Source organism: Bos indicus, chromosome 1 (assembly GCF_029378745.1).
Source record: "Bos indicus isolate NIAB-ARS_2022 breed Sahiwal x Tharparkar chromosome 1, NIAB-ARS_B.indTharparkar_mat_pri_1.0, whole genome shotgun sequence".
Taxonomy (NCBI): domain Eukaryota; kingdom Metazoa; phylum Chordata; class Mammalia; order Artiodactyla; family Bovidae; genus Bos; species Bos indicus.
This window is the reverse complement of record NC_091760.1, coordinates 53,103,496-53,122,653: the sequence shown is the minus strand read 5'-3', so window position 1 is coordinate 53,122,653 and position 19,158 is coordinate 53,103,496. Positions and strand designations below refer to the sequence as shown.

Here is a 19,158-nt window from a genome sequence, read left to right as displayed (position 1 = left end):
ATCATGAGTCAGACTGTGCTGAAAGGTCAAATGCGCATTATTATTCCAACCTTCACCTTTGGGAACATGCTTGGGATGCTCTACACTCTAGTCAGAGTTAATCTGATTGCTTTTAATGTGTCATAAAGTCAAATGATGCCAGTGAAGGCTATCATGTGAGGAAATACAAACCTGCTGAATGATGAGTATGCAAAAGTACAAAGTTTCCTTTTCAGCTAAAGATAAGTACAATGTAAATAAGTACGGGTCCACCAAATTGACACATTTATTGTGATTCTAAATTGAACAGAATTAACAAGTTAAATCCGAAGGCAATGGCACCCCACTCCAGTATTCTTGCCTGGAAAATGCCACGGATGGAGGAGCCTGGTAGGCTGCAGTCCATGGGATCGCTAAGAGTTGGACACGACTGAGCGACTTTACTTTCACTTTTCACTTTCATGCATCGGAGAAGGAAATGGCAACCCACTCCAGTGTTCTTGCCTGGAGAATCCCAGGGACAGGGAAGCCTGGTGGGCTGCCGTCTATGGGGTCGCACAGAGTCGGGCATGACTGAAGTGACTTAGCAGCAGCAGCAGCAACAAGTTAAATCAAATTGAATATCTGGTCAACTACTATGGATCCCAAACATAAACTATAAATAATAAAAGAGTGTTGTGATGTAAATATGTGGTATCTTCTAAAACAACTATTTGAATATGCTTTAACTGTAATTCATAAGGCATGCATACAACTTAAGAAAGGAAGGAAGGAATATATATATGTGTATGTGTGTGTTAGTTGCTCAGTCGTGTCAGACTCTCTGCGATCCCATGGACTGTAGGCTGCCAGGCTCCCCTGTCCATGGAATTCTCCAGGCAAGAATACTGGAGAGGGTTGACATTCCCTTCTCCGGGGGATTTTTCCCAACCCAGGGATCGAACCCTGGTCTCAAGCGTTGCAGGCAGATTCTTTACCATCTGAGGCACCAGGGAGGCCCATACATATATATGTATGTACATACATACGTTATGTATATATGTATATGCAATAAAATTGCCATTTTGGGTCCTAAGTAGTAATGCTGGTTGGGGATTGAAAAATTTCCACCTCAAGGACTTCAGTGTATAAAATAATGTGACCAGTAGCAGGTCAATGCATCTGGCCTCTGCTAAATGGGTTTGGAAAATAGAGAAATTCCACAAATGCAAACTATGCATGGCTATTGACTACTACCTGCCTGTCAAGACTATATCTAAGAGTTATTTAGCAAACACAACCCAATAACTATACAAGGGAATAAAATAAGACCAAGGTCATTAGGAGGGTCTGGGTCCTTTTTCATTTTCCATTTTAAAGAATAAGCAATCCTAAAATGCCACGTTTTCTGATTTTCAAAAGCAGGAGTTTGGATTTATTCAGGTACCAGAGAGACCAACAGTCTCATGCTTTTTTTTTAAACTCTCACCTTTTCACTAACAAGTCTAAATGAGAACATCACAAAAGCAGACACTGTTATAAACAGAATGAATGACTCACAGGATCCACCATCTGAACTCCATTACAAAGCCATGGCAAATGCTAATTATCTGTATGTCCTAAGTCTTACGCCTGTGCTCAGAGAATCTCAAAATCTGCACCCAATCTCTGTTTGTGTCCTTTTGGGTTCATGTAACCCAGTCTGTTACTTTCAAGGCATAATACCATGCACACAGAAATCTTAATGAAAATTAACGTTTAAAATTGAAAGCATGAAAATTAAAAGCATAGTTTGTTCATGAGCTGTTAACAGTGAAACTGTAGAAAAAACACTGTGAACAGAACACAAGTGTCCATGTTATCAACTTCTAGCAGGAGTGGAACAGAGAGGGATAGGGACTACTTACCTCTGGTGTCCCAAGAGCATGTTCTCCAGCTAAAAGCAGCATGCTCAGGCCTCCCATTTGAGTAGGATCTAAATAAGCCAAAAGTAAGTAAATTATCAATTCACAACAATGGAGAACATATAATCCAAAATACTCACAAAGACTAACAATCAGAAATCCAACAGAACCACACATAACTTATTACAGAAAACTTTTGAACTTTATGAAGCAGTAACCTGGCATATATATGCTTAGTACTCATACTTCTGTGAGCTTTAAGAATACCACTGTTGTCCACCATTCCAACAAAATACTTTATTCAGTACCACAGCTGTTTAGAACATGAATTATCTCCTAGTGCAATGCTTCTTTCCTTACTGCATGGGGAGTTTGGATGAAAAAAACAATAGAGTGCTTATGCTTTTTTCTAAGAAATTTGAGACTGTTATTCCCAAATTGTTATTTTTCCCACATGAAATCAGGGCTGATAAAAAGAAACAGGTCATTGGAGGAACATGAGAACAGAAAGACATTTTACAAATGAGCCACCAAAAATTTAGTGGGCTTTGTTCAAATATTCTTTCTTTAAAACTTTCAAAAACAAATCTAAGTTCAACAGTTAAGTATTTCTGACATCTTAAATCTTAGGGATAAGGTTAGGGCCTTCCTCAAAATATCTTTTAGCACTCAAAATGAACCCTTTTTATACTACTGAAGGTCTTTGTTTTCATTCCTTCAATAATCAACAGAAGTAGAAACAGAAACTGGTTGATCTATGACCCAGGATTATATCCAAACAAAGAAAATACAGACAATAAGAAACCTATATCCTTTAAGGTTGTCTTAAATAAGTTACATTTCAGAACTTCAATAAAATAACATATGTGAAAATGCCTAAGTCAATGCTTAACCTAGTGCTTCCTGGTCCTCAATAAACACAATTTTTTTATTTTAGTAATCTCTCTACAATTAAAAATGAGGATCAGGCATAGTGTTGCCTGAAGACATTCAGGTGCTTCTTTTCTTCTTTTTTGATTTTGTTTAAAGATATGTCCTTAAATCCATCTTTCAATACAAATCTGTCTCAAGAACTCATGAAGCAACTCTGACCACATCTTACAAATGGTCCAACTTTAAAAAAAGAAAAGAATCTGCGGGAGCTTTTTTAAAAAAAGAAAGAGCTTAGTAGAGGTAAAATATGTCACCAAATGATCAGGTGGTCACAAAACAGCTCCATGTTGGAAGACCGCCTTGTAGGAAGAGATGTAGGAACACAGACCGATTTGCTAAAACAAGGCTCTTCATTGTTGAGATTCAATCCTTAATTAAACGTTAAGTTTATGAACTATTGTGGCTGCTAAAACTGACACTTAAATCTATTGGCCAATAAAAATTAGGAGAAATGAACTGGGTGGAAAGTAAAAGTGAACTTCAGTTCTCAGGGCAGCCAAATACTTTTGGAACTGCCATTCTAGAGATAAGAAGGATTGAATAATTGCTTTCTAATAAAGATAAAAATGCGTTAGTTCAAATTACTAAGTAAAATACGAACATACTTCCATGATAATCTATTTACGTTATACACAAATATGACTTTGCTGTATAGACACTAAAACACAGACAAGAAATTACCATCATCCTTTATGTTAATTTATACTTATATAATGTTATTTGGATATATCAAAACTATACTTATATAAATAGCATGCATTCCCTTCACTCAGAGGACCTGCACTAAGTTAAATTCTACACAGCTTTTCCTTCTTGGATATCACACACTTGACTGCTTTGGGGTTATTAAAAAATGCAAAATGTCATGTGACAAGGACTACAGGGAAAACAAAATAAAATGAAATTCCATGTAAGCTTAAACTGGCCTCTAAAAGCCCTACAGCTTCTTCCTCTAGATTTAAACACTAAGAACCATGTTTTAATTAACAGCAAATTAGTTTGCTATCGTTGTGCTAAAAAGGAACATCAGACCAATGTTATCAGCTGTATATAGCTTAACAAGGGCTGTGATCATGGATTTCCAACATCCATCACAGGCCCTTATATAATGTGAGAAAGTTCTTTTCCTTCTTTTCTGTATTTTTTTAAAAAGAATGCTGTTCTTAAAAACTGACCTGTAAATGTCTTGGTTGAAACCTAGGTCCCAATTTGAATTTGTAGGTATAACAAGTAGACTAATAAACTGACAGAAATAATGCTATAGATAGACATCTTTTATAGCTTTCTGCAGTATTTCTGGTTTGTGAATAGCCACTGTATGCAAAACAAAACAAAACACAACACAACCTAGAAAGACTGATCTAGACTTAGAAGTGGTAGAAAAAGCAATGGAAGACACATGCTAATCGAAGGAATTCATTCAGAAGCCAGTCAAAGATATACTCTGAGTTGGTCCTGATGATAAGTTCAGATGATTAAGTATTTTATAAAAACTCTTACTGACACAATCTGTGGATTCTAGAAGCAGCAAGCAGGTTGAAGCTGAAATTGTACAAAGTAACAGCTGAAACAAAGACAGATCCCTATTCTGATTCCTCTGAGATATGCAAAGTATCACTTTGTAAGCTCACCTAGAACTATACCACAGATATTTACATAACAATCACCTGAAGACTTTGTTCCCCAAGAATGGCCAGATGGCATTTCTTAGATTTACATGTGACACCACCACATTGTTAGATGCCACAAGTCACACATTGAACTGTTAAATCTCACTAGGCCTCCTGGCAATTAAAAAGTGAAGCCTCATCACAATACTGCTAAACTTTCATTCCCAAGCTTTCTATTTTGCAAACTGTTCAGAGCTCCCATTTTGAAGAAAATTTGTTTGTACTAATGACATGGGAACCCTCTAGCTCCACATCAGTTTCAATGCTTCCATCTTGCCCAGTCTCCCTAATTCATCCTGGAAACTTCTCTTGATTATGGTATTATAACAGCTAGGAAGACAGAACCATTTGCAAAGTGAATATAAATACTTTATTTTGTGGTAATAAATGCTGTAACATTCCTTACCACCCAAAGAATATTAAAGGCTCAGAACAAATGGGACCATCTGGAATGTTCAATTTGCCGGGCCCGTAAAAGGATTGGGATGGCGATTCCCTCTAAAAAACAGCTGTCAGATCCATCCTAGATTTGTGATGGAGTTGTTCATCCCCCTGCCCTCGATGTTTCATATCCTCAAATGATCTACATAACTGTGGCTTGTTAGGTGTGCAACACAACTAAGGTGCTTACAGTGTGTGCTAGTTGCTCGGTCGTGTCCGACTCTTTGCGACCCCATGAACTGTAGCCTGCCAGGATACTCTGTCCATGGGATTCTCCAGGCAAGAAAACTGGAGTGGATTGCCATTCCCTTCTCCAGAGAAGGTGCTTACGGGGAACAACTTAATAGTGGGCACGAGTGTGTAAGCTGTTTTGTTACATTACAAAATCCCTGAGTTCCTGACAGTCTCCACATTGTTGTCTGCTTTTCCATATCAACGTCAGGAATCCACAGATATTTACAGTGGCTCCACCACTTGGTCTAACCCTCCTTTCTTTAATTATATATACATTCTAAAAAGCATGTCATACTCCAAAGCTTTAAGCTAAGGTACATATTTGCCATTACTTCCTATTGGTCATAAATTTTGCTTTTCTCTCCCTCTCTATTATCTGTTAAAAATACTGCCTACATGAACTGCCCCAGTCTTAAAGAACAGGGAAAATTAGTGTTTAAACTCACCGGCCATTCCAAAGTTAAGCTGAGGCATTTCTTCAGTCTTTGTTTTCTTGGGGCTTGGCAAGTCTCTTGAAGAGTCAGATGGGAAGGCCCATAGTTTCTTTCGTGGATTGACAGTGGTGGGTGCTGGGGATTTCACAGGCTTGTTTGTGGTAGGACACCATTTGTAGCCAGGATTTGCCTTCATAAACGCATCTTTATACTATAAATAAAGAACAGACAACATATTTTAATTAACACATAGATTGAAAAGGTTCTAATAGCCTTCACCTTACTCCTCTATTAAGATACTGAATTAAAAAAAACAACACTTCTGTGTCTTCCGTTGTAGAAGAATGACAGCCTCAGTATGGGGCTTTAGAGCTAGGACATGAATTTATCTACTAGAAAGTTCATTTGTGGGATGAGGGTTCAGAGGCAACAAATTTTGTATCTTTCAACTCTCATTATTCTTTTTCCTTTCCAGTATCCAAATTCAGATCTCCGCCTGGTCTTGGTGGAGAAAGGGAGTTATCTGCCATGTTATTTGTCATGTGTATATATTTCTAAGTAGGTATCAGATGCACATTACAAATGTGAGCGAACACCAGAGTCAGTAACTAGATTCTGCTCACTGCTTAATTTGGTAAGTTAAAAATTAAAACATGCTTTACTGCACAGGCAAATACAGGCAAATCTTACAGAGCAATGTAATCAATTGTAGGATAAATGAACCAAGATCAAGAATGGCAAGAGAATGGCGCAGGGCAAACTGATGAACTTTTCAGTTATTTGCAGGGGCATGTAGAAGAAACAGTACTGGATACAGAGTCTAATTATCTGGGTTCAAAACCCACTTCTGCTGTTAGTCAGTGGTGGACATTAAGCAAGTTGTACAACCTTTCTCAGCCTCAATTCCTCCTCAAAACTACACAGTGTAACTTCACCTGATCATAACCTAGAGGTTTGCAATGAACACATGTGATCACTAAAGTGAACATACAGAGAGCTGTGATGTGTGAGGTTGCAATTAATCCATCACAACATGGAGGTTTTCAGCCTTTGTTATCAATATTTTCTTTTCTCCTTTATTTTTCTATGGTTTTCTCCCTCTTTCCCAACTCTGCCATTTCCTTTCCCGACAATAAAATTAAATAAAATATATGTATGCTATTCATGTTCTATTACCAAAATTATGTCATTTGATAAAATATATTTTTATGTATTCTTCAATGATTTTATTACTGCTAGATACCTTATTTAATTAATATGATTTGTTCAATCCTATAAAGCTTGCTTTTCAAAATGAACACTGTGTGTAAAATTAATTTAGTATAAGATTGAAACAGCTTTTTAAACTAACCCATTTGAAAAAGAAGTTCCTTTACCCTTAGTGTAAAAACAGTATATCTGATCAAACTAATAAACACCACTTCACTTTAAATCATATAAATGAAAACTGTACTGTAGACAATATAATGCAAACTTAGTAGTCAATTGTTTAGTATTACCCCCCAGAATTACCCTTAATTCAAATTTTCTGAATAATCTTTTTGCTGTTAAACTAAAAGCTGTACATCTGCATATTGATATATAGGTACATGCAGAAGGAAGATACAGTAAGATAAGTTCTACTCTTACAAAAATAATTAAAACAGGATACAAAGGCCAGATCCAGACTAGAATTTATCATCACATAGCAGAATAAATTTGAGGGTATCAATGTCACATTCACATGCATGAGGGGGATTTACAGGTTTGTTAAGCTGAGGCAGACAAACAGCTTTACTTGCTGTCTGGAGGTGGAAAGTGACAAATGAAAGGGTGAGATGAAAATCAAAGTAGCAGGCACCATGCATCATCATTTTGTCCCAGCAAAAGGAACACGAGCTGCAACAGTAGGATGAACAGTCATCTGAATAAAAGTCACCACTCTATAAAGTAACAAAGGACTATCAGAGTAACATATCTGTCACAAGACATTTAAAAGAAAGTTTTTGATACTTTTGGTGGTGTTTTTTTTGTTTTTTTAAGAAAAAGTCCCAACTGTGAAAGATCCTAGATGGATGGATGTCACTAGATTTCAGATTTCCTCTGTTTCTAGGTGTCACCTTCTTGCCTTCCTATGTTGTCAATCTGCTAGATAATATAGTTCTTTCTCAGTAAATATTACATCCTTTTCTAAGAATCACTTAGCAATTTGCTTTGATGAAAATCTGCATGTGTGATGAAAACAATAATACTGTCATTCTTATGAATGATTTATTACCAGTATTGACTATTCTTAAAAGCACTGATGGTATTAATAAGGGCTAGTTTAAACTAACTTATGATATGCAGCTGTGCTGAAGACAACGTAAAGCAGTGACAATCACTGACCATAAACATCTCTTTCTCTTGTACTTATTCTACCCACTCAGTCACTGACTAGATGACCGACACTGGTTAAACACGGGGCATGAGAAGAGCATGAATTAGTCTGGTTTTAAATTGATTACAATCCACAATTAGCCACTCAAACATATTACTTCTTTTAATACACAGTCCACACACCTTTCCCTGGCTCCAGCATGGTAACTGTTTTTTAGTGGGTCTGTGAGAAGTGGTCCATAAAGAAGGCTGAGTGCCAATGAATTGATGCGTTTGAATTGTGGTGTTAGAGAAGACTCTTGAGAGTACCTTGGACTGCAAGGAGATCAAACCAGTCAATTCTAAAGGAAATCAACCCTGAATATTCATTGAAAGGACTGATAGTGAAGCTGAAGTTCCAGTACTTTGGCCACCTGATGTGCAGAGCCAACTCACTGGAAAATTTCCTAATGCTGGGAAAGACTGAGGGTGAGATGGTTGGATGGCATCACAGACTCAATGGACGTGAGTTTGAGCAAACTCCTGGAGATAGTGAAGGACAAGGAAGCCTGGTGTGCTGTAGTGTATGGGGTTGCAAAGAGTCAGACACGACTTAGCAACTGAACAACAACTACTGAAGCTACCTGTGTGTAGGACAAATGGCAGAAGACAGGCCTGGAGTATGTGGGGTTTCATGGAAAACAGAAACTGAGAGTTCACTATGAGGATCAATACTATGTAAATTAACCACAATATTAATCTTTCATATTCTTAAACTCAATGTAAAACAGCAGAGCAAAGGGTTAAGAATGAAGGATATAAGAGAAAAGAATAACAAACAGCCCTTGTCCTTAAGGAGTTTAAAGCTTAGATGGAGATGTCATAAGTTCATGAAAAGACAGACAGGTCAACACAGGCAGTGTATGAACATCCAGTGAGGGAGAAGGCAGGAGGAGCCTCAGGGCATGAGGATGTCTGTCCTTGGAACCGAGCACACACACCATCAGTCACTGGCTCTGATTCAGCTATAAGAGACAACAGAAAGGCTTAATCATTTGTTGTGATGAGGTTATTAGGAAAGGGATCACAGAGAAAGCTGAGTAAGGGAGAAATCAGAAGCGGCTATATATAGTCTGAAGCAAATAGCTGAGTGAAACTATTAGCACGCTGGCCAACCATGTGGGCAAAAATCCATCAGCACAGATTGAAGGGACCAAAGAGACAGGCCCACTCATCTGGATCCCCAGGGGAGGGCTTTCCTGCTGGGGGTAGAGGGCGAAGCTCAGTTATCCTTCACAAACATCAATCACAGGCTATTGGTCCTATCCTCGAGGTAACTAACCTCTTGCTAAAATACTTATTTTCAAAAATCTCCCATTAAAGTAAAAATTCCCTTACTAAATTCTTTTTTGTTTTGCAAATTTCTAACTGATTAGATAACCTAAGTGAATCTACTTTATAGCCACAGTTCCTGACTTACAGAAGGTGCTTATTAGTAAATGTTGGCCCTCCTCTCTCCAATCTCAATCACCACCAGACTTCATTAGCAATGATAATACACCACTGCTTTTCGGTAATGGTATTAAATACATACCCTTGACACAGTATTTGGTCTACTTTATATATGACAATGGCATTATTATAAACCAAAAGACAGTATTACGTTAATCTTTAAAAAACTGGTTCTCAAAATTACTTTCACAGATCACTTATAAGAATGGGAAATTTGATCTTAAAAAGCACCTTAAGGAGAGATGTCCTTATTAATTGTTCTCCAAGTGTTTGTTCTTAATTGGAGGTGGGGCGGGAGGGTTGGCTCAAAAAGTCCGGCAGTATTTCTAGCTATTATTGCAGTCTAGCTCGTCTCAGCAGAGTGAGAGAGAATAATAACCCTGTTGAGGTAAAGTAATAAGGGACCCTGGGAATATCTATATAAATAAAGAGAGCTGATACAGGTGCAAAAATGTGAAATATCACCATGATAAAAAAAAATCTACCACAACTATGAGATTATTCAGTAATTATCTTGTTTTCAAAAAAAGGCATAATACAATTTAAATTCTATAACTTTGCAGGGGCTAAGTGAATCTTTAGCATAATAAATTTTGAAATGGCTAATGAATTTGGAGACAACTGTACCTCCTCATATTGGCAGGCAGAAATCACATTATACAGGGTGGAAGATGAGAGTAAGATATTTGAGAAGTGGTACTAATTAGTACTTTCTTAGTTCTAGGAACCTTTCCTCATAAAAATGTTAAAACTTATAGGTCTGAATTATTCTTACTAGACATTTTAACAGGAAGAAAATGAATCAGACTTTTATATGACAGGATGATGAATTAAGTTTATGTATCTGATAGAAAAGATCTATTTTAAATTATACACTAACCTATGAAACTTTCGTGATAAAGCCACTCCAGTAAAAACCACACATTTCAAAAAGTGACTTGAATAAGTGACCAGGGAGTTATTTGGTTCTCTTGCAGAAAAGTCATAAAGGAAAAACTGAGTTGGCTATAGATATGGTTGCCTAAATTCCCTGTAAGGATTACTGTGGAGACAGTAGTTCATTTCCACATATAACCTTTTTTAAAGGACAATATTCCTCCCTAATTTGGGTTAAGAAGGAGAAAGTCTATTTAATCAGTTAGCACTAATTAAAAATAAAAATTTCAGAATTTCTTTTAAGATGTAATTTTGGCACTTTATAAAAGGATGGTAGGGGTCTGGGTAAGTAAACATTATCTGCATTTCTGGAAATGCATTAACAGATAATTCATGTACAAGCTAGCTGGATTTAGAAAAGGCAGAGGAACCAGAGATCAAACTGCCAACATCCACTGGATCATAGAAAAAACAAGAGAATCACAGAAAAACAATCAGCAAATTAGAAAAAAACCTAACAATTAGTAAATGGACTGATATTTCTGAAATCAAGTAGTTAGCTCACTTAGTGGAATATCTATTTTGTTAGGAATCATTAATCACATTGGACAGTGTCTGCCAAGATGGGCAAATGATACTTTTAGTTTTGTTGATTCTTATGTTTCAAAGATTAATTGTGTATTTTAGTAGCACTTCAGTGTGTTAACAGGTTCTAATAAAAACAGTAAAAAAATTATTAGGTAAAGAAGTATGAAACACAAACATAAGCTTATCAGGAACAACTAATATTTCATGGCATTTTAAACTTCATGCCTGTGCGCACAGTGCCTTACTTGCATCTTAACCTCAACCCTGTGAGGACAGGTATCTTCACTGACAATTACAAATGTGTAAACTCAGAAGGTCTGAAAAGGGAGAAGGCTACCCAAACTCTACTGCTAGTAATTTGCTGCCTTGGATAAGTCACGTAACTCCTCTGGGCTGCAGTGTCCTCATCTTTAGCTTTCAGAAAATGGTATCTACTTCATAGGATTATTTTTAGGATTAAATGAGTCAGAACCCTAGAGAGAATAAAGCAATATTCAAAAATTGGTATTATTTCAAAAAAATAAACACAAGTATTTTTTTTTATAATAAGAAAGTCCCAACATCCAGAACACAGGAATGGGAAAGGCCTCGGAAACAAGAAATTTGAGAACCATGAAGCCCAAATCTTTGGTTTTACTACCCACCTCTCCTTAAAGTGCTGGGGCTCCAGTTAAGTCATACTCAGAAAAACCCACACAGAGTAAGTTATTTCATTAGAGGTAGCAGAAAGTGTCTGATAGAGGAAAGAAATGTCAATTGACAGCTATGGCTTCACTCAAAAGAAAGGTTCTTGGAAAACCAAAGCAGAAGTTCCAAAGAACAGAAGGGTTAAGAATCATTTAATAAACAGATGAAAATGTGACCATAACTTAATTGTTCACAAAACTCTCACCAAATTACAGATTATAAAATAATTCTTGTACGGAAATAACAAATGTAACACTTGTTTCTCAAGAATGTGGGGATCAATGAGGTGCTGCTCTCGCTCAGTAGTATGCAAGATGCCACATCAAGCTAGTACAAAGACAAATTCTGTCGAGCGTGACACATGACTGTTAACAGAAGTTGTACAGAGTGATAATACCTAAGAAAATGACATCAAATTTTCTATGGAGAAGAATCCATTTCTGATAAAATCAAAGAAAGGGCATGAATACATTAATTTTCTCTTGAAGAAATATCGAGGAAGAACTGGTCACGAAACCCCATGGAGATTTACAGTGATAATCTTTCCTAGACTCCAGACCACAACAGACCCCAACATTTACAAGAGGCTATTACAGTTTACTTTTAAACTGTATTTTACTGCATTTGATTCCATTGCTCTTTTATTAACGTACAACTGAGCTTCCAACTTTTCAGGCCAATTTCTCAAGATGTTCACCTTTATATCATCATTTCCTGTTACTCACCTACAAACAGCTCAGGCTTCAAGTAAAACTTTCTCATTCCTGAAGTTGTTCTTATTTTTCCCTGTCTGCTCGTATCCTTGCCTTTCTTCTGAATCCTGTGCCAAGGGACATACCAAATTCTACTAACAACTTCATTAAGCCTTTTCTGAAATACCCTAACCCCAGCACAAGCAGACTATTCCCATGAGACCATGATATTTTATAGTTACCATTTTCCACTTCTTACTCAAATCTCTTGTCTCTCAGTCATCTAAAGTGAGCAACATATACTACAAGGATGCTAGAAGCACATAGGAAAGACTATTCCAGGGTCCACAACTGTATGACTGGTCAAGATACTAACTCCAAAGAGCCTTCAGTCCCTGCTCTGAAGAACAGGAATACTCAAGGCTGTCGTTTAGTTGCGTCTAACTCTTTGCAACCCCACAGACTGTAGCCTGTCAGGCTCCTCTGTCCATGGGATTTCCCAGGCAAGAATAGTGGAGTGGGTTGCCATTTCCTTCTCCGGGTGATCTTCCCAACCCAGGGATCGAACCCAGGGATCCCGACCAAAGGATCTCTTGCATTGGCAGGTGGATTCTTTACCTCTGAGCCCCACGGAACAATCATAACTGACTTTAAATATTTATGCATATGCAAGACATCCACTCTGGAATGAACTAACTAGTCAATAAATGCATGTATTCTGTCCCATGCCTAGGCTACAAAAACCAAAGGGGGTATGAAAAAGGTCATTCAAAATTGTCTTAACTTACCAGATTCTCCCCTCTCTTTGGCACTGACTCTCTCTATCTGAATAACATGTGTGATCCTCTATATTGACTGTCCATTAATTAATTATGATTATTAGTTTAAGTGACAAGTAGAAGTTTCCAGAAATGTCCTAGTCAAAAATGCAGACATATATTTTTACATTTGTACAATGTATACATAAAGATGTTAAAAGAACAATAATATGGTGTGAGACTACTAACAGGCAGCTGCAGAAGCTAGAGGCTATGAATGCCCACAACACTGCACCATAAGGCATGCTGCTGAATTTAAGAAAGGAATCCAGGTTATATCCTTAGGACAGTTTAAAACCCTCGGAAAACAGGAAACCCTCATTAAACTTTTTTTTTTCAACAATATAAATCAGCCCTGGGAAACAATTTAAAAAACTGAAAAATTTCCAAACAGGTACTTCGCCTCACCAGATGCACTAACAGAAAATAATCAGACAGCAAGTAATGAGTAAGGGAAAAAGTGACATTTCAACTAAGGCTGTAATATGCACACAAAAAAACACCAGCACAATTACCTGCACTCTTTTGTAATTTCAAAACCATTTGGTAAGTAGGTAGAAACAAGTATCACTTACGACTAGAAACCAATTATATAAGGATTTTGAAAGTAGCTGAACCTTCCACGCATGGCACTGGAAGTGAGACATTTCATAAGAGCAACTATAAACAAGACAAGTTGTTGGGTGGAAGAGCCAGTTACTGTTGCCATTGGAGTAGCTTGGGGGTTGGGGGGGGGGGCGGCACACCTTATGAGATTTAGATTTCATTACTTACCACAATGGCAAATATTGTGAAGCTAATTAAGTAACTAGTAAAGGAATTCCTATATGAAAATAAGACTTCCTTCCTCTTAAAAGTGGCCACCTGTTGGGTTTATCAATTAGCAGTATTTGAGAAAGTAAACAATTATGGGACAGGCTGTATGTTACCCAAAAACAGTAATCCAAAAATAAACTCAAGAGTTTAATTATAGGAGGCTTATGCAACTCTCTATGAGGTTTCAGATTAATTGTTTTATCTTAGAAGCATGACTATGAAAGGATCTAAAGCTACTTAATGGGAATCTTTTACTATTAATTACTGTTATGAGAATGAAAATCTCCAGTAGCATTTAAAATCATGTAGATTACTGGAATTGATTTTAAATTTGCAAGATAAGATGCTCTACATAGCTAAAATTCTGTCTTTAACAATACAGTTAATTCCTGAAGCCTTATGTGACCATTAATTACACAATAACTATGCTAATCATTTATTCTGGATTCAAATTTCCCTGAAGACTAAGAAATTTTTATGTTCCATGTTAGCTTGTTAAGCAACTCAATAAAACCACAGCAATTGAAAGAATTATTTTTCTACATACTGAGATGTCTAATAAAATATCTCACTTGAAACTCTGTATTTGTCACCTGCTGGTCCATCTTCTCATAGAACTTAACCAAATGTTTGGGTGGCTGGGGTTTTTCATGAATCAATATTATTTGCAAGCTGTAACTCTAAAGAAATATAGTTAGAATTATTCCTTTCAAGTTAACCACAATGATATTGCTTTGCTTTCCCCTTACTTGCTAAATCCATTATACAATACATTTTAAATGTACAATGAACTCACACTAATTTAAGGTTACTTTAGAAACAGATCAGTATACAATTTTTGAATAAATTAAGTCACATTTTGGAACATACACTCCAGTCCTCTGGAAAGTATTCCTGTATGGAAATACTTCTCACCAACTGCTGCTCACAGTGTTTACACGCACGCACACATCACAGTACATCCTGTTCCACTGCCATTCGTTCCTCTACTGGCTTTGAATACTCATGCCGTACTTACTACCTACAGAAAGAAGTCAAAGCATATCTTTTGATAACTGTGTATATTACAAAATTTTTTTAAAAATTAGTGCTGGAAGGGATGCAAATTTTGTTCCAACTTTCTCTTTCTCATAACATCGTTTTTAAAAAAGGAAAAAAAAAACCCCACAAAAAACTGAGACCCAGAAATTAACTCAGATATGGTTACAAAGCTGTTTAGCTTTAGAACTAGATCAAGAGTGTCATCTTCACCATGGGCATTCTCTGACAGCAGAAGCTGGGCTCCTAGAAAAACTAAAAACAAAAGTCATTCATAATAAATAAATCACCATTCATAAAAATCCATCCCTCATGTCATCAGTGCAATACAAACAAGTGAGAAAAAACTTCTTGGCAATAGGTTTCTTTTGGCACCTCACCACTATTTGCAAGGTGGACTTGGAACTCAGGAATAGGAACAAAGCTTCAATGTCTTCGTTTAACACTTGATTCGGGATTCACCTTCGTGCTGCTGCTAGACCTTTTGCATGGACTCTACTAACTGGGGGTTGCAGGATTGGTTGTTCACAGTTACCACAAAGCCTCCTCACTGTAACTCACCTCCTTGGCCATGTCTGTGTATTTCTGCTTTTCCTTTGGATCGAGAACAGCCCACCAATCAGCTAGTATCTTGGTAGCACCTCGGTTATCAAGCCTGGGGTGTTCCTGACGGACAAGAGAGCGATGACGTTTGCAAAATAAAAGAAATGCATTCATTGGTCTCCGGGCTCGCTGTTCTGGTGATTCATCATCTTCAGTTTCACCAACATCTTGCTCTAGGCCATCGGCCCCAAGAAGTTGAACCTATTAGCAACAAAACAAGAGCCAAGATGTTTAACACATCCTGGATAACTCTGTTTTTAACAATTAGTGTTGGTTTTTAAATTGCATTTTTCCTTAGCTGTGTTTAAACAATTTACAAATGGGGGGAGGAAGGGTTTTTAAAAATTATCAACCACTATTTGTGGCTGGTAACCAACTTAAAATGTTTTCTTTTGCTGAGTTTCTGTAGCAACCTGTGCATGTTAACCAACTTAAAATGTTTTCTTTTGCTGAGTTTCTGTAGCAACCTGTGCATGTCTCTATTACAGCATATATTACATTGTTGTTATAATTGCTTGCATTTTTTTCTCTCACTAACAGTGAACTCTTTGAGGACAAAACCTCTCTTATTTCCCTCATACACAGTGCTTAGTTTAATGTCTTGTACAATATTAGTACCTAACTAACTGCTGGATAAAGGATTAAACCCATTTCATAGTATATGGGTCTCAAAGTTAACAATATCCTCATAAAGATACACGAATATTGGTTCTGTCTTTCTCCTTTTTAGAAAGTGCTTTTGTACAACTAATAATGTGAAAATGAATAAAAATCTAATACAGACTATTTAATGTTTCTTGAAGCCTCCAACCATAAAAATCAAAACAGACATTTGACGTTATTTGAAGGAAGAACTACAAAAGTAAATTTTCAAGTCTACAGATAATCACACATTCTTGTCTACTGAAATTCTATGGTGATAGGGCTTACACTTTCAAAACTGCTTTTGAATCCTTCATTTCCCTAAGCATCTCATTCAAGATCTTCAAGGACTTCTGCAAGGCTCTGATCCTGTCCATCTGTGTAATCCTCACTGCTGCTGTCCTAGTAGCACTCTGGCCTATGGCTTCATCTTCCTGCTTTTACTCCCTTATAATACTTCCTATACATGGCTGCAGGTTTAATTTCTTAAAGCACATCTCTGACCACAGAATCTTAGAATAGCACTGTTAAGTATCTTCTGAGGCTAAAATATGATTCCATGGTATCTCTTGGAAACACTGCAACCAAGAACAGAAGTCCAGAATGCTTACTAAAACCATTCCTTTAATGCTGCTTTATAGCTAAAATCAAGAAGGATCAAAGATGCTGTCAGACTGCATTATACTGCTGCTGCTAAGTCACTTTAGTCGTGTCCGACTCTGTGCGACCACACAGATGACAGCCCACCAGGCTTCCCTGTCCCTGGGATTCTCCAGGCAAGAACACTGGAGTGGGTTGCCATTTCCTTCTCCGATGCATGAAAGTGAAAAGTGAAAGTGAAGTCGTTCAGTCGTGTCTGACTCTTAGCAACCCCAAGGATTGCAGCCCACCAGGTTCCTCTGTCCATGGGATTTTCCAGGCAAGAGTACTGGAGTGGGGTGCCATTGCCATCTCCGATACAATAGGGCAGTAGTTCTCAAATGTAAGTGGGCATAGGAATCCCTGGAGGTCTTGTTAAAACACAGATTGTTAAGTCCCATTGCCAGAATTTTGTATTCTGTATGTCTGGAGTAGGCTTTGAGGATTTGTATTTCTAACAAGTTGTGCAGTTACGCTGCTGGTCTAAGGATCACGCTCTGAGGCCATTACTATAATAAGGCAATCAGCTTCTTTTATATCATGTTTATTGGGCAACTGTTACAGACACTCTAAGACAAATCACTAATTTAATCCAACTAAATGTTTTTTAAAAGTCTTTTAAATTTAAATTAAGCATTGTATATGTATTTAATTAATCATCAATTGTCTTCAGACACAAATAGTACAGAACAATCTCAAAGTCAGAGCTACCTGATCTGGAAGTACATTAGGGATTATTACTGGGAATGAAGGCTACAGATTTATCTTCCTTGTTATGGGTATAATCATTAACAATGACTTGCGTTTTCAAGGAATATTTATCTATCATTCTGAAACTGACTAAGAAGTTACAGAGAAATGAGGCGTAAAAATATGTATTACGTAAGTTGAGGAAGTAATTTTATTTTCCCTTCAGAAAAAATAACTTTGATCCAGTGACTAAATTATAGAACTCAAGACAAGAGTTGGAAAAAGAGATAAATAAGACAAGATCCTGGCCCCAGGAGCTCACTGTTTTGGTAGAGGAGAAAGACATATAAGCGAATAAATTAAAAAGCAGGATGATGACTATAAGAAATCAGTGTGATAATGAAACACTAGTGGATTGGTAGAACAACAGAAAAGTCTCCCTAGAAAAGCGTCGTCTGGGCTAAACTTTGAAAGACAAATCAGAGTATATAAGGTAGTCAGTGGGAGGTCGTGGGGAACTAACAAAGATTAAGGCTCAATGGTTTATTCACTTATATACAGTTCAACAGAATCAGTATACAAAAGATTAGAATGGAGAACTAGAGTTGTTGTAGAAGAAGGTATGGGCCGCTTCATGAACAATGTGCTTTGTCATTTTTTTGAAAAATGCGAAAGAAAAATAAGGGCATTTAATCCTGTAAATGAGTGGTTTCAGACTGTATGACTCAAAAAAACCCCTTGAAGGGGACCAACACAGACTGAAACTTTTTGTTCTGTCAAGTATGAACACTAAAAACATTTTTTTTAAACTTCTAATATAATTATTTCATTAAATTAACTAACTGAAAAGTGAGTAAACAAACAAGTGCATGGTATATAAATTAAATTGAAATAAAAAATTATCTGGACCTTTTTTTTCTTTCACCAGAGGCCAAGCAAGTAACACTCTGCAACAAGACAACACTAGCACCAGACCAGAATCTGGAGACCGCTGCTAGGAGCAATGGAGAGCCATGAGTGGTTTTAGCAGGGGAAAGACACTGTCAGATCTGTACTGCAGGATAACTCCCGTCATTAGTGTAGAGCACGAATTACAGTAGCCAAACTAGCAGCAAACAAGACTAGAGGAATGAATTAAAAGTTTATGCCAGCAGTCCACGCAAGAACCAGGACAGGGCTAAATCAAGGCAGTATTCATGCGAACGGAGAATTGGGAACAGAGACAACACTCACTAATGAGGTAGAAACAAGAGCGACTGGTGTCTTAACTGAATGTAAAGGTTGAAAAAGGAAGAATGTTTCCAACTTTGGCAGCCAGATTCCTTCATACACAACTGAGAACACTTTTTCTCAAATGAAGGGAAGTTATATCCAGTGGGGAGCAGAAAGATTAGTACTGGGTAGACAGAATGTGAAGAGGCTCTTGGCAGAGAAGGCTGAGTTAGGATAATGAACTAATGTACCAACAAAAAGAAGTAAGACCAACAGTATGGGTGAGATCTCTTGATTGTAGACTAAAAAGAGAAGAGGACTCAATGACTTCATTCTTTTACTAAATAACTGTTTACTGGGCATGTGATACGGAGCAGCCACCGTTTCAGGTGATACCAACAGAGCAGTGACCATACAGAATCCCCATCCTCATG

The 19,158-nt window shown here is 37.2% G+C and overlaps 1 protein-coding gene across 17 annotated transcripts in view; it reads right to left on the bottom strand.

The window, feature by feature from the left end:
* Positions 1-19,158, bottom strand: part of BBX (BBX high mobility group box domain containing) — a 297,925-nt gene that overhangs the window by 76,707 nt on the left and 202,060 nt on the right. For all 17 annotated transcript variants that reach the window (XM_019975203.2, XM_019975120.2, XM_070787339.1 and 14 more), the window contains 3 exons: positions 15,500-15,742; positions 5,587-5,785; positions 1,866-1,933 (listed from right to left, as the gene is read on the bottom strand). In XM_019975203.2, the coding sequence (XP_019830762.2) occupies positions 1,866-1,933; positions 5,587-5,785; positions 15,500-15,742 (510 nt within the window). The remainder of the gene's footprint in view (positions 1-1,865; positions 1,934-5,586; positions 5,786-15,499; positions 15,743-19,158) is intronic.